The sequence below is a fragment of the Cherax quadricarinatus genome, chromosome 44 (assembly GCF_038502225.1).
Source record: "Cherax quadricarinatus isolate ZL_2023a chromosome 44, ASM3850222v1, whole genome shotgun sequence".
In the NCBI taxonomy this organism is placed as follows: domain Eukaryota; kingdom Metazoa; phylum Arthropoda; class Malacostraca; order Decapoda; family Parastacidae; genus Cherax; species Cherax quadricarinatus.
In genome coordinates, this window is record NC_091335.1 from 1754941 (window position 1) to 1771699 (window position 16759).

Sequence of the window (16759 nt, forward strand, 5' to 3'; positions counted from 1 at the left end):
ATTATTATCCAAAATTTTAATACAATAACTTGTACAGAAACTATGCATACTGAAGTGAGTTAATATTTCTGTATATAAGTCTGCATTAGACAGAGACTAAGTGAAGTACAGTACAGTAGTAATAAATATATAATGAATGTAAATAGAAGTTAATATTAATAACTTCAACTCTACACTGCTAAAATTGATGTATAATGTAGATGATTCAGTTTTTTTTTTTTTTTTTTTTTGAAGTATGAAACTTTACATTTTTTAATCTTGACTTCAAAAATATTTCCTTTTACTACAAAATATGAACATCTTTCATTGTTTTGATATGGCTGCTGGACAGACCCAGTGTGCTACTACACTGTGAGTGACACATAAATAAAGTCTGCTGATCAACCTAAACTGCTCCTCTATATACGTTTTCATTATATTTTTCCACACACTGTACAATATACAGTACAGTATATTTTAATGAAAATTGTAGATAAATAGTAAGAAAAAAGATATTTAGAAAAAGTTAAATTGAAAGGCTTATGGAAGGGCAGGAGAGGAAGAGTTTTGCATTAAGGGGTCGTAGGTCTTCCACACAGTTACAGTATGATAAATGAGACACCAGGGCAACATTTGGGTATCTTTATTCTGGGAATGTTTTGCCACACAGCGGCTTCTTCAGTCCGGTACAGAGAAAAGTGGAAACTGAGGAAGAGTTTGAAGTCATCAGTTGCTCAGCCTCTTGAGTTGATGTGTTCGGTCCATCAACTCCTCCTCGTCTTCCAGGTTTTTCTGTGCTGGACTGAAGAAGTCACTGTTTGGCAAAACTTTTCCTGAATAAAGATACCCAGATGTTGCACTGGTCTCTCATTTATCAACTTGTTGGTTTTGTAAACCATTTATTCACTCAGTTATGATATACCTTTAACAAGTGCAGCAGAAGAAAACGGCACCACAAGCTGAAAACCAGTCATAGAATTTTCACAGAAATCTGCTTAATTAAAGTTCTCAGACCCAAAACTTTTTCTTTTTTTTTTTTACATTGAACTTGTTTAATAATGTCAATATTAATTGATGCATTTATTGATTTATTTTAAGAAATACAGGTTCACAATAGTTTGCTTTGCAAATTCTTAGTGAATATTTCCATAATAATGGCTGGTTGATATTGTACTAGTATCGTCCATTGTGTTATATTTATTTTTCATATGAAATTCTAAATCCATGTGAGTCCTGAGTACAGGAGTGGCAGAGGCTCAGTCTTCCCCATTGATCATGAGACAGAAACTTTATTTTTGCTCTTGTAATTAGTCCTTTGAAATATTTCACCTGTAATTTAAACAAAGACATCTTACTTAGCTGAAACTGATTGTTTCTGCCACTCTTCAACAACTGCAGCTTTGTCTGATTGTTTCAGCCAGTCCTCTGCCAAAATTCTTTATAACAGTACAGTAATAGTATTGTACAGCACTGCCAAACTGATGTGTTGTGAGGATTTTAGGCAGAATATCTGTTCAGACTTCAAAAGGAACTTCCAGCAGATAAATGCACAAGACACTGAGCCCAGTGTTCATATTAATAATCTACTTTGACATCTAGAAAGGTTAATGTAGGATACATTATGAGTTTAGCAATCGCCTGTCGTGTTTACTGATTGGTCGACAAACCAGAATGTTTTCATTGGGTTGGTGCTGCATAATCTCAAGGCTATATAACTGTACAAGTGATTGTCAGAAAAAACTTTTCAAAGATGCCAACACTTTTCACCTGTACACAAGTACTGATCCTCAAAATAAGGATCAAAATAAGCTCTTAGTTCATTTATAAAGAGATGTTTCTCTGTGCCATATCACCATTGTGCTCCAGTCTTGTCATGAGTCTGAGTAGAATTCACAGAGGTGTGATCCCAATTCTCATATTGGCATAACTTAACCATTGAAGGCTCCTCCTTGGTACTGTGTACCTGCTGCAGTGTGTGCAGGTTCCAGTCCAATTCTGGATTGAGAGAGAAGGTTTGTAAATAATTTCAGTCGGTTGTGAATTTTTAAGCATTCTAAAATCACGAGATCAGTGCATGTGGCAGGATGAGATGAAATGACAGTGTCCAGCAAAGATGTATGCCATAGGCACCAACCCATGAAAATAACATTATATCATGCAATATCACTGGCTTCCAGTTATTTAAAGGTTAAGTGCATAAGTGAATGGAAGGTTTGAAGTGAGTCAAGGCAGCTTGGGTCTGTTGCAGCCCTGTTGACTTAGGGTTGGTACCAGGAGTTTCCCAGTAGGATTTACACCCTATGTTTGGGTTGCCAGTGGCAATTAGTTGATGGGCAGCCTAAACACTGGTCAATGTGAGAAACAAGGCTTGTAGCACCATTAAGGATGTTTTTGTGTCTTATTATGACCATAAAAGTTTCAGTAATGATATTCACCAACACATCTTGGAGAACTTGGCATAATATCTTAATTAAGTTTGGTCATGAATTGAGAAAGCATGATCCTAAGACTGGTATGAGTAAAGGTTTTGGTAGACCAAGTGCTAAATCATGATGGCACTTGTCTACTCATTATAGTTCTCATGGGGTGAATTTTACTGGTTACTCTGATGTTATTCTGAATTTATTAAATATATTTTTTCAACGTAAGGAATTCCTCAATTTTAGAGCCTTCGCCAAGGTCAGGGGTGACTGGGAGAACCAGTGTGCGGACAGCAGGGATCAACAGCACAGGCCAGTACTCTAGGAGATCCTCAGAAGACTCCACAACCGATGAGTCTTTACCAGCTAACGTTAGGGAGATGAGAGTAAGTGATCTTTATTTTGAGTAAAGATAGTACCATGGACATGTCATATATAATAACAAATCATGTATAATATTAACAGTTACACCAGAGTGACCTCATGATATACTATACTACATTACAATATATCTTTGAAAATAAATAATGAAATTGTAATTTTGCATGTGTATTGCACCTTTTCTAAAGAAAATTTACGTGTATCACATTGTTGGCTAAATTAATAAATGAATTTAGTTAGATTTAAGTAATTTTAAATGTAAAAGCATTTAAGAATATGAGTGTTGTTGTTTGCTATTGTTGTTATATTATCTTGAATGAATGTATGCACATAGTACAGAATGAAGGCTGTGTTGTGTGTGGTTCCTCGAGGGACTCTCTTACTACCTAACATCACCAGTTAACCACCTTCATACAAGTTTATTATACACACTGTCTGCTACATTAACCTCTTACGTATTGTTGCTTTCTAGTAATTAACATCACACCTGTAAAATTACTTCATTATATAATTCACAGGTGGGCCTCATTTATACAGTAGGTTAGGTTCTGGGCTCCTGCTATAAAGTCAGATGTAGCCTTTTCCACGTTCCTGTCATGTATTAAGTGGGCAATAGAATTAGGTCTACAAAATGCACATACAGTACACACATAACTTACCTTAAAATATTTTTGTCCTTAGCTTATAGTGAGTGGTGAATATATTTATTGTAGGAAGTCTGAATAAATGAAGAATGGGCATAATTGAAAACCACTGTACAGTGGCCCCCCCCCCTCCCCCAGTTTACGATATTATTTCATTCCATAAGTATATTCAGGTGCCAGTACTGAACGAATTTGTTCCCATAAGGAATATTGTGAAGTAGATTAGTCCATTTCAGACCCCCAAACATACACGTACAAACGCACTAACATAAATACACTTACATAATTGGTTGCATTGGGAGGTGATCGTAAAGTGGGGGTCCACTGTATTAGTGAAGGCTGTAAAATGAAACATTGTAAAGCAGGGTTCACCTGTTCTATTTATTTCCAGATTGGTCTTTAGTTCTTACAAATTACAATAAAGAATTAACTTAATATGAATACATTTTCAGTTTGCATAGACTAAAAATAATCATATTTTTTTGAGTACAAATTGGAAGGAGATATATTTTTGTCACATTTTGTCATTTATTTTTATATGACATGAAATTCATCTTTCAGGCAGAATTGAAAGAGCTTGATGAGAAGTTCCGCAAGGCCATGATTACCAATGCTCAACTTGATAATGAAAAAGCAACACTAACTTATGAAGTTGAATTAATGAAGGACAAGTATACTGAACTAGAGGAGACACACACACAGTTAACGGTAAGCTGTGCAAATGTTCAAAATATGGCAGCTAGGGTTTTATTAACTTATCCATCGGTTTTCATGTGTAATGCTTTAGGATTTAGGTAGAACTATGTTGAAAAATAATTTTTTTAACAATAGTAACGTTGAACAGTAAGTGACAATAACATTTCTGGATCATTTCACAACTAACCCACAAATTAGAGATAAAATTGTAGACGTTGTTTGAATCTGTCCTGATCATTCTCAAGTCATGTATTACGTTTATTTCTTATTTGTAGACTGGTTGTAAATATGGTTCTAGTTATTAAATGGATAGTTTCCTTGGAGAAAATTAGAAGTTGTGACAGAGAGTGATGCTTATTGATAATAGTACCGTGGTAAAATATAATTTAAATGGAATATTGTTCTGTGCTCAGCTTCTTTCAAGGCAGGAGAGATATCTAAGCTGCAAAATATATATGGAAAATACTTGAGGATCAGGTCCCCAGTTTGAACACTATCATAACAATGTACTAGAGTGAGAGATACAAAAGGAAGTGTGTAATAAACTCAGTGAAAACCATGGGTGCCATAGGCACATTTAGAACACCATGTTAACATCTGTGGTGCAAGACTATTCAACCAGTTATAACAATGTATAAGAAATATTGCTAGGAGAAAGAAGCTTTCAGGAGGAAACTGAACCACTATCTGCTGTAATGTTTGATAAACTAGGTTGTGAGGGCTACGTTGGCATATCACAGTAAAATTAGCCTGGTTGACCAGTTAGTTAACCCTTTCAGGGTCCACAGGCCCTCTCAAGAGACTTGTTCTCAGGGTCCCCCAAATTTAAAAAAAAAAAAATATTTTTTTCTTATGAAAGGATAGAGAATCTTGTCCCAATCATAATGACACCAAAAGTATGAAATTTGATGGAAAACTTACGGAATTATGCTCTTGCGAAGTTAACAGTCTCGACGATGTTTACGCATCAGCGATTTTGCTCACATTGAGCTCTATTTTCAGCCAATTCCAGTGTACTAGTCGACAAAACTCATACCTATTTCGCTAGAACTCGATTTCTTCTATCGAATGAATACAAGAAACCACCCATTTACCGGTTTCAACTATCCAATACAGTGGTCAGAATTTAGCAATTTTGCCAGTTTCACACAAATTTCAAAAGATGCTAATTTCCAAATAGAGTCCAGAATAAACAAGAAAGACATTCCTGGCACTAAAATAACATTTCCTCTGTTCATTAGTCATGTCCCCATGCCCCTCTTACATTCTTTTGCTTTCCATTTTGAATTTTCATTCTCACATAAAATAGAAGATTTACTGTTATGCAGACTACTGCATTAGTGTAGAAATGGTATAAATAATATTGGCGCACTTGTGAAAGAATATTAGACTCGCCAGTTGACGTGTATTGGACGCTTAGTATGATTTGTTTACTTTTGAACTTTGGTAAAAATCGAACATTTCTGCTACATTGAGCTCAATTTCAAGGTACTTTTCATTGTAAAACCAGTCAAAATCATCTCAATTTCTGTAATATGTCTTCCATTCTATCAAATGAGACCAGGAAAACTAGAATACAACAATAAATACCATACGAAAATACAGTGCAAAGTCGCTGTTTTAATCCAAAAACACGGTCTAAGTTTTTTTTTCTCATTACGCACTGTGTGCTGCAGGATTTTTTTTATACTGTGCACACTGACCACATAGACCCATTCTTTCATATGTAGGCCTTCCAGCTTTCACTAGATTTGAAGGCGCTAGAATTTATGAGTACTAGTACGTCAAGGACCCTGGCACGTAAGCCGTACTAGTACGGCCAAAACCTTGAAAGGGTTAATAGGATTGCATGACTTGAGGCCTAACTAGACTGCAAGGGTAGAAGAGCCCTCACAGTGGTCACAGATATATTACAGGTAAGGCAGCAGAGTTGGAGGTATTTGAGGCTCTTGGTGAATAAAAATTTGTTTAGTGTGCAAGAGGTTTGTATGAAGGAGAATTGATCAGCTTGTGTTATTGAGCCACATGCTGCCTTAGATATTGACTAGTACAAACATAAGAGTCATACATAGGAATATTTTACAAATGCAGCATATTAGGAGAATAAAATACATTTCATAGTAAACATGTTAGAAACTCGTGTGGTATGAAACAATAGAAACAGAAGCCTGTTAAATATTTGCCTCTGGCAGAATTACTGGTCTTTTCTTGTCTTATATAAGATAACAGGTAAATCTTTGAAGCTTCTATCTATATTGAATATCAGTATTCTTACCTAAACTTTTTTCTGTCTTAATAGAAATTCTTCCTGTAAAATTATCATTACAATCTAGGTCTAGTCTGAGATTAGGACAGAGGGAAGATGATTCTCAAAGCTGGTAATGGATAACAGCCATGTAGATGAATTGAACAGTCTATTCAGCTTGAGGGGCAGATCACAGAAAAGATGGGCAGAAGTGATGAATGTGAGTTATTGAAAAAGGATCATAACTGAAGGTATTATCAGAATAATGATCATGCTTGCATTGTATGTAAGCAGTTTATAGAAGTGAAAGTGGAGGAATTAAATGAATCTCTTGTCAATTTTACAGAAGGAACATCGTAAGAAATGTACCGAATATGAACAACTTAGGAAAGTATCAACAAAATTACAAGAAGAAGTGAAAGCCCTTCGTAGTTTGTTACAAGAACGGGATCAGTTGATACAGGTAACTTTAAAACATTTACTTTGTACAAAAATACAGTTGTTACACAAATAACCCGCACATAAAAGAGAGAAGCTTATGATGACGTTTCGGTCCGACTTGGACCATTTACAAAGTCACACTAACCAGAAGTGGAGCAGGACGGAAACGTCGTCGTAAGCTTCTCTCTTTTATGTGCGGGTTATTTGTGTATCGTTCCAGTCACGGTATTGTGCCTTTTTTGTTATTAATACAGTTGTTATTTGCAGCAGAATACAGCATGTTCAAAATTCATTGAACAGAAAAGAAGAGGTTTTGTAGTGGGTTGCTAATCAGTATACCATAGTTATTGTACAGTGGTGGCCAGTTTTCTACTCAATGTTTGGAAAAACTAAGTCCACTCAGTTCACCATACTGTAGTTAAAAGTTAATATAATTTTAAGTCATATTGGAAAATGACCAAAGATCCCAAGAGGGAGGTTGATCATGAGCAGAATTTCTAATTCCTTTCGTATCTTTTCAGGAGTATGGCTTGGTTGTGGTAGGAGAAGATGAGGAGAATGGTGAGGAGGTAGAATCTGAAAAGGAAGATGTTGACGATTTATCACCTAGAAAAATTTTTGTTAAGAAAGCCTTAATTTCACAAGAAGCGGCGGAATTATTGGCAAAGGGCGCTGCTAAAGGCTCACTAGGTTAGTCCACAACGCTGTACAAATGATCTTATAACAAGCAGATGTAAAGTCTGAGGACTGTAGTAAAATGAATTATTTTAAATTTCCATTATCTTTGGGATACATATATGGAGTGTATCAGTCTGTAGTGGAAGGAAGGCGGGGTAGGGGTCGGCCTAGGAAAGGTTGGAGGGAGGGGGTAAAGGAGGTTTTTGTGTGCGAGGGGCTTGGACTTCCAGCAGGCATGCGTGAGTGTGTTTGATAGAAGTGAATGGAGACAAATGGTTTTTAATACTTGACGTGCTGTTGGAGTGTGAGCAAAGTAACATTTATGAAGGGGTTCAGGGAAACCAGCAGGCCAGACTTGAGTCCTGGAGATAGGAAGTACAGTGTCTGCACTCTGAAGGAGGGGTGTTAATGTTGCAGTTTAAAAACTGTAGTGTAAAGCACCCTTCTGGCAAGACAGTGATGGAGTGAATGATGGTGAAAGTTTTTCTTTTTCGGGCCACCCTGCCTTGGTGGGAATCGGCCAGTGTGATAATAAAAAAAAAAAAATAACGTATATGGAGTTTTGTCATGAACTCTTTGTATTAGAAGGTTTTCATTGTAATAAACTCCATTGCACCTCAACCGGAATGTTAGAGTATAACTAAAGATAAAGTTGCTGTTTGTCTTACCATTTATGTCTAGTAGATTATAGTATTATCATACTCATTTCTCAAGAGCATACGAATTTAAAGTAACTCACTCTCTCTCTCTTCTTTACAGATGTAAGGTTAAAGAAGTTTGGTGAAGAAAAAAACGATTTAGAAGATCAAGTTAGAAGGTTGAAATTAGAGCTTGAAGAAGAGCAAAACAAGAATAGAAGAAGAGAAAACGGTTTAGACTATGAAAAACAAAGTAGAGTAAATCTGTCGTTGCTGTTATTGCATGTGGAAGTGTCTATATGCTTGGTGTTGTTGCAAGTTCCCATGTCTTGTTATTAATGTTTACACAATCCAGTATTTCATTCAAATTTTAACATTTTTTCAGAGGAACAAAGCAAAACTGTAAACGAATATAAGTTTAGAGTACAGAAGGCAGAAGCGGAAGTATCAACATTACAGGCCAATGTGAGTACAATGCAGTGCAGTCATTTTTTTTTTATTTTTTATCCATTATGATTTTAATTTATTATTATTTTATTTATTTACATTCATATTTGTAGTAATTTTTGTAGACATACTTCTATCCCAGGATATTGGAGAAGGTGACTCATCAGATGATTTGCATAGCTGGAGAGCAGTTATGTTGTCTACTGTCTTAAAGGTACAAGTGATTTCACAAAATACAATTATTGATCAGTATGGTAGAAAAATATTGAAAAATTTTGAGGTACAGTCGGTTAATATATGAGGAAGTACAGACATACCTTGTTGAAGAGGTTTTTTGAACTTTGAGGAGAAAACCCAATACTGGGGAAGGGAAATATTCAGCCCTAAATTTCAAAGAAATGCATTTAATTACCTAGACTTTGTTTCTGGTGGAATATAGAGAAGTACAGTACCAATGCTCTCTATATGCTGTAAATCATGTATTTTTTGCAGCTTTGGGTTTATTTTGTATTGAGGCTGTATCTCTTTCAGTAGTAATATTTATTGTTAATAATGACAGTCATGACATAGAGTATACATAAGGAGGATGAAAGGAACAAAAAGGGTGAAGATGGTGAACAAAAGAGTAGTGAGGATGGTAAATATGACATTAGTGAGGATGGTGAATATAACAAGTTAAGGACAGTGAATATGGAAAAATAAGGATGGTAAATACAGCAATATTGATGATGACAATGCCTATGAAATAAAGGTGAGTATGGTGAATATATTGTGGGTGAAGAGGATGAAGGGAACAAGGTTGACAGTAAAGGGAACAAAATGGGTAAGGATAGTAAAGTTGAGAGAGCAAAGGGACCATCAGAGGCATGTGATGGTGAGTAATGAAGTTTGTCACTGTGTTGAGAGTCAATCATAGTGCCTCCTATGTGACCTTACCAGCCTGGACTCACCCACTAACCCACCTGATTGACCACCTCGTAGAACCCACCTGCCATTACTACCATATTCCAGCTAAACATAAACAATTGTACTTAAAAATTTAGTAAATGTAATGTGAAATTTAATTACATTATGTGCTGTATTATGTTTTGACTTTGATTTTATTTTTAGAGATGTGATTATTCATTTGTTCTTTTATTCATTAGCTAATTATATAATGAATGCATTAAACTGTAGTTGTAAGTTAATTTTAGTGCTTCTAATAAGGTTTTTCTTTTATTTTCTAACAAATGTACAACTCCTTTTTCTTAAGTTAGGTTTGTCTTTTTCTCAAAACACACCAGTGAGTTTCAGAACTGTAAGAAAAGTGATTGACTTCATAATTAAAGCTCTTCTAATGAAGTGTGTCATGAGGAATAAAAGTCATGGTACCATGACTGCAACAAAGTATGCTACAAAAAATAAAAGTCATTGTACCATGGCTACAGCAGTTTACAACCAACCCACCAGTTAGAACTAATGATAGACAGCATTTTAACCACTCTGAATTATTAAGTTGCTCCTTGAAGAGAGTTCAGGATAAACAAAATCGTGCAATTTCATCTACAATATATGGGTTACCAGGCAGATGTGAATTGAGAAGAAATGTTGTTAGACTGGAATAGTTCTGTATAATAAGATTTAATACTGGAAACAGTGTTGACCTAAAAGTGAGCTTCCTGTATTATGACCCAAATATCATGACCTATATCTAGAAAACAGTGAAGAGAATGCTTCAAGACCTATATGCTGAAAAATTCTTTATAATAATAGTTTGGGATTTGGTTGTTCTTGAGCATCTGTTGTTTCAAGAAATATACAAGTGCTTGTACATCAAGACTTAAATGAAATAAAAATAGTGAAGAAGAAATATTAAATTTATATTCAAGAGTGACTGTATGATCATAAGTTCTAGAAAAGTTATGTGCTCTCAGCTTAGGCATTAAAGCATTGACTGGCAGCCTGTTAAACAACCTTGCAGCTACATGAATACATTCTGCCAAGAAAGAGCACAAGGCTCAGTCAGTATTAGAGTCTGCAGCAGTGTGTAGAAACATTCCCAAGCCCAGTGTAACAGGGACAAGCATATCAGCAAGATTAAACTTAATAGCTTTAAATGTTAATATGAAGAGTTTAAATTGAATTCTTGTCTTGATAGGGAGACAGTGCAACTCATACAAGTAGTGACTAGTGGGAACCCTAATTAGGAGCGAAAATACCAGCACAGTTCATTACAAACTGAATTTTTTTTGTAGCATGTAGTTAGGGAAATCCACCAACAAACAGTTGCAAAATTCAAGTCAAGAGGAAACAGACACATGGACAAGAACCTTGATACTCTTCTGATCAACATATTTTCTGACTGCATAGACATTGCAAATATGAAAATTGCAAGATTTAACAGTTTGGCAAAAAATTTTTTTTTTAACATACTAGCTGTCTCCCACCAAGGTAGGGTGACTGAAAAAAGAAACACTTTCACCATCATTCACACTATCACTGGTAGATGTTTCCAACAAATGACAATAAAGAAACCAGGTTGACATCCAGATCCCTCACTAATCCCACAGACTGCAAACTGACAGTATTACAATCTAAGGCACCAGAATCTCCAATCTGTACTCCACTGAGATTTCCTCTGGCAGTGGAAGTCTGTCTTACTATAAATTAGTTTTAATTCATAACTGGGCAGTAGAGGAATCCCACCAAGGGGGCAAGACCACAAATGAAGATCTTTTTAGTGATCAAAGGACAGAACTTGTATGAGTCACAGCCACAAGCACTTCATCATGAATCTTTGCTAACTGGTCAACAGACAGTTCAAACAAGACAGGTCTCGCCATCACACTGATCTTGTCCAGAGTAAGGTTTCTTTAATTACAGAAAGACAGATGCGTTCACAAGAAGGCGGCATCAAAATATCAAAACAGAAAGTAACAATACTGTGATCGGCCACAATAATGCTCTTTGAATTGGCAGTAGATAGAACCGAGTCCAACATTTTTTTTTTTTTTTTAACAAGTCGGTCGTCTCCCACTGAGGCAGGGTGACCCAAATAGAAAGAAAATCCCCAAAAAGAAAATACTTTCATCATTATTCAACACTTTCACCTCACTCACACATAATCACTGTTTTTGCAGAGGTTCTCAGAACACAACAGCTTAGAAGCATATACTTATAAAGATACACAACATATCCCTCTAAACTGCCAATATCCTGAACCCCTCCTTTAGAGTGCAGGCATTGTACTTCCCATTTCCAGGACTCAAGTCCGGCTATATAAAAATAACCGGTTTCCCTGAATCCCTTCACTAAATATTACCCTGCTCACACTCCAACAGATCATCAGGTCCCGAATACCATTTGTCTCCATTCACTCCTATCGAACATGGTCACGCACGCCTGCTGGAAGTCCAAGCCCCTCGCCCACGAAAAACCTCCCTTACCCCTTCCTTCCAACCTTTTCGATAACACATTTTTCTGAAAATTATTCAGTTCTATTAGCTCCAGGAACTCTTATGAATAAGGCTTCTGTTGTAGACACGTAAATCAGTAGTTATTCACCACACACATGAAGGTGACCACTTTTCTTTGCAAAGGATTTAATAAGAAAGCCAAATTTATCAAGAAATGAGGAATCTGTGCCATCAGTGCCAGGACAAAGCATAGCCATCAGTTTCACAGCCTGCTGATGACAATTTGCTACTGTCTTCATTACCTCAAATGACACCACAGGCTCACCAAATGGTATATGATGACAAGTTGACAGAACAAATGACTGCAAGCCCACTACCATGAGCTGCAAGTGACTGTGGAATGTAGTAAAATAAAAAGGACCTGCAGAGAACAGTTGCTATACCAGATTTCACAGTAATGTTTATATCAGACATAAGATGAGAAAGTTTTGTAGAATGGAATAAAGAGCTTCAAAACAGCTGTAAACATCAAGGTTTTTTAATGCCTTCTCTTTAACCATAAGGGAAACCCTTAACTATTCTTAAGGGAAGCTGACAAGTTCCTTGAAATATACTATGTATAATCATCTAGACAGTGGTGTCTATATTTGGTTTCTCTCTGGAAGTACCAGTAGCATTGTTTATTAGGTAGTAAACTAGTAGTGGTACAGGTTAATGACAATACACTCAAAATTTTTTTATGCTAATATTTACTGTGTGGCTTATTGCAGGTGGCCCGGCTGGATGCTCTGTCCACACGTTATAAGATCCAGTCGGAAGAACTTGAAAAAAGTGAAGAAGAGCTTAAGCTAGAGAAAAGGAAATTGCAAAGAGAGGTAAGCATCCATTATGGTGAAGTTATTGAATTCCATAAATATTGTTTCATATTGGTTACATTTTAGCTTAGTCTTAATTAAGAACAAGACCAGATATGATCATGACATACAAAATTCTCTGAGGCATAGGCAGAGTAGACAAAAATAGTCTCTGTAACAAGAATATAACAAGAATAGGATTGGGTTGAAAATACACACTTAAAATAACCATAGACGTATATGAAAACCCTTATTCAATATGATCACTGAAGAAATGAACTGAACAATGATAGTGGCAGTGAACTTTGAACAAAGGTCCAAAAAATAGATGACTGAGTATTTTGTATGTCACCCAAAAGTTAAGATGAGACCATGAGCTAGAGCTGTGCTTTCCCTCCCACACATTTGCACAAACTCAAGTAGGTAATTATACAGACTGATCCCTGAATTAAGGAAAATGAGCTATATACCTGTATGCATGAGACTAGCTTCAAGTTGTTCTACCTTCGCAAGTATTGTTGTTGACAGTACAACCAAGCTGTGTAAAGAAAGAACACAAGTGCTAGGGCTTCTCTAAATGAAAGAATGATGAATGAGAGGGATTTCATAATTGCTGTAATATTTTTTTTTTCAAAGCACCAGCTGTATGCCATCAAGGCAGGATTACCTAAAAGAAAAACTCCCAGCATTTTAGTCATCTCTCATGACATACATGGCTTACAGAGGAAGGATTCTTCTCCACTTCCCCATGGAGAACTACTGTATGTGCAGGTCTCCCTCAGCATTTGCATTTTCAACTTTTGTGGATTTCACACATTCACGAATTCCCAGCCGCAAAATCATATTTAAGTTTCCCACTACCTGTGCGTCCCTACTACCCTCCCTCCAACCCCTGCAACAGGCAGCCAGCTCTCCCGCCACTCACTCAAGTCATTCTCCAGCCAGTGATGCTGGTAGTGAAGACTTAGAATCCACACACTAGATTCATCATGCCATGCGGTTACACTCCATATATTCATGACTACATATTAGAATGGCCATTCGGACAGGTATTGGACGGTGACATCATTTGTTTACTCTTGAACACGACCAAGAATCGAATATTTCTGCTGCTTCTACTGCTAATAATAATAATAATTGGATATTGCCTAGGTAGTAGGTTGGTAGACAGCAACCACCTAGGGAGGTACTACCATCCTGCCAAGCGAGTGTAAAATGAAAGTCTGTAATTGTTTTACATGATGGTAGGATTGCTGGTGTCCTTTTTTCTGTCTCATAAATGTGCAAGATTTCAGGTACGACTTGCTACTTCTACTTACACTTAGGTCACACTACACATACATGTTTTTTTTTTTTTTTTTTTAACAAGTCGGCCGTCTCCCACCGAGGCAGGGTGACCCAAAAAAGAAAGAAAATCCCCAAAAAGAAAATACTTTCATCATCATTCAACACTTTCACTACACTCACACATTATCACTGTTTTTGCAGAGGTGCTCAGAATACAACAGTTTAGAAGCATATACATATAAAGATACACAATATATCCCTCCAAACTGCCAATATCCCAAACCCCTCCTTTAGAGTGCAGTCATTGTACTTCCCATTTCCAGGACTCAAGTCCGACTATATGAAAATAACCGGTTTCCCTGAATCCCTTCACTAAATATTACCCTGCTCACACTCCAACAGATCGTCAGGTCCCAAGTACCATTCGTCTCCATTCACTCCTATCTAACACGCTCACGCACGCTTGCTGGAAGTCCAAGCCCTTTGCCCACAAAACCTCCTTTACCCCCTCTCTCCAACCCTTTCGAGGACGACCCCTATCCCGCCTTCCTTTCCCTATAGATTTATATGCTTTCCATGTCATTCTACTTTGATCCATTCTCTAAATGACCAAACCACCTCAAGAACCCTTCTTCTGCCCTCTGACTAATACTTTTATTAACTCCACACCTTTTCCTAATTTCCACACTCTGAAATTTCTGCATAATATTTACACCACACATTGCCTTTAGACAGGACATCTCCACTGCCTCCAACCGTCTCCTCGCTGCTACATTTACCACCCAAGCTTCACACCCATATAAGAGTGTTGGTACTACTATACTTTCATACATTCCCTTCTTTGCCTCCATAGATAACGTTTTTTGACTCCACATATACCTCAATGCACCACTCACCTTTTTTCCCTCATCAATTCTATGATTAACCTCATCCTTCATAAATCCATCCGCCGACACGTCAACTCCCAAATATCTGAAAACATTCACTTCTTCCATACTCCTCCTCCCCAATTTGATATCCAATTTTTCTTTATCTAAATCATTTGACACCCTCATCACCTTACTCTTTTCTATGTTCACTTTCAACTTTCTACCTTTACACACATTTACATTTACACACATGTACAAGCATGTATATACACACACCCCTCTGGGTTTTCTGCTATTTTCTTTCTAGTTCTTGTTCTTGCTTATTTCCTCTTATCTCCATGGGGAAGTGGAACAACAGAATTCTTTCTCCGTAAGCCATACGTGTTGTAAGAGGTGACTAAAATGCCGGGAGCAAGGGGCTAGTAACCTCTTCTCCTGTATAAATTACTAAATTTAAAAAGAAAAACTTTCATTTTTCTTTTTGGACCATCCTGCCTTGGTAAGATATGGCCGGTTTGTTGAAAGAAAAAGATGATAAAATTGAAGAAGGAAATTGTATAAAAATACGAGGGTTGAAGTAGTGGTGAAGGAAGTTGTTGAGGCATCATGAGTCAGTGTGGCTTTGTTTATGCTGGAGTGAACATTAGCCTCTGCGCTCTTCCAAACATTTCACAATAATTCATTGTGTTTGGTGCTTGTAGATTGAGTGCAACTGCTACATAATTAACCATGGGCCCAAAGAAACTTTTAGTGCTAGCCCTTTGGTAAAGAAATTGAGAAACACGATAGAATTGAAGGAAGAAATTATACAAAAATATGAGGCAGTGGTTGAGGCAGTACAATATTTTACGATGTTTTCATGTACGTATTTTATGAGTGTTCGTAAGAACATAAGAAAGGAGGAACACTGCAATAGGCCTGTTGGCCCATACTAGGCAGGTTCTTCACAAATCCACCCCACTAACAATAAACACTACCCAAGCAATAAGCTTTGATAATTTTATTTACTCACGTGCAAGTCCCACTCAAATCCAACCCCTCTCACTCGTGTATTTATCCAACCTAAATTTGAAACTACTCAAGGTTTTAGCTTTGATAGGACCTTGGGTAGCTTTGAAAAGAGATTGGACAAATATATGAGTGGGAAGAGCTTGTATGTATATACATATATGTGTTTTACGATGTTTTCATGTGTTTTATGATTGTTCATGGTTCAGTAGGTTAACCCTTTCAGGGTCCATGCCGTAGTTCTACGGCTTTGAGTTGAAGGTCCAAACCTTAGATCTACGCCATGAGCTCAGCTCACTCTGATAAGCTGTGAGTGGTAAATTTGGGCCTAGATATGAGAGAATACATCTATGTGTTATGTGTGCACCACATAAAACAAATCCTGCAGCACACAGTGCATAATGGGAGAAAAAAACTGAGACCATAATTTTTTATTAAAACAGCGACTTTGCAGCATTTTTTCGCATGTTTTTTATAGTTGTATTTGAGATTTCTTGGTCTCACTTGATAGAATGGAAGATATATTACAGAAATAGAGATGATTTTGATTGGTTTTAGCATGGGAAATGGCTTGAAACTGAGCTCAAAGTAGCGGAAATGTTAAATTTTTGCCAATGTTCAAGAATAAACAAATGACCTCACATGTCTAATACACGCCAGCTGGTGGGTCTAATATATTTTTACAAATGTGGTGATGTTATTTATACAATTATTACAATATTGCATAACAATAAATCTTCTATTTTTTGGCTTGAATAAAAATTCATTATGTGAATA

The 16759-nt window shown here is 36.6% G+C and overlaps 1 protein-coding gene across 4 annotated transcripts in view; it reads left to right on the top strand.

The window, feature by feature from the left end:
- The window catches only part of LOC128697560 (putative leucine-rich repeat-containing protein DDB_G0290503), a 135183-nt gene that overhangs the window by 110561 nt on the left and 7863 nt on the right, over positions 1-16759 (top strand). For 2 of the 4 annotated variants that reach the window (XM_070093943.1, XM_053789345.2), the window contains 8 exons: positions 2646-2785; positions 3986-4132; positions 6712-6828; positions 7328-7496; positions 8244-8375; positions 8508-8587; positions 8712-8783; positions 12735-12839. In XM_070093943.1, coding sequence (XP_069950044.1) covers positions 2646-2785; positions 3986-4132; positions 6712-6828; positions 7328-7496; positions 8244-8375; positions 8508-8587; positions 8712-8783; positions 12735-12839 — 962 coding nt within the window. The remainder of the gene's footprint in view (positions 1-2645; positions 2786-3985; positions 4133-6711; positions 6829-7327; positions 7497-8243; positions 8376-8507; positions 8588-8711; positions 8784-12734; positions 12840-16759) is intronic. The other 2 variants (XM_070093944.1, XR_011393135.1) reach the window with 2 other exon arrangements.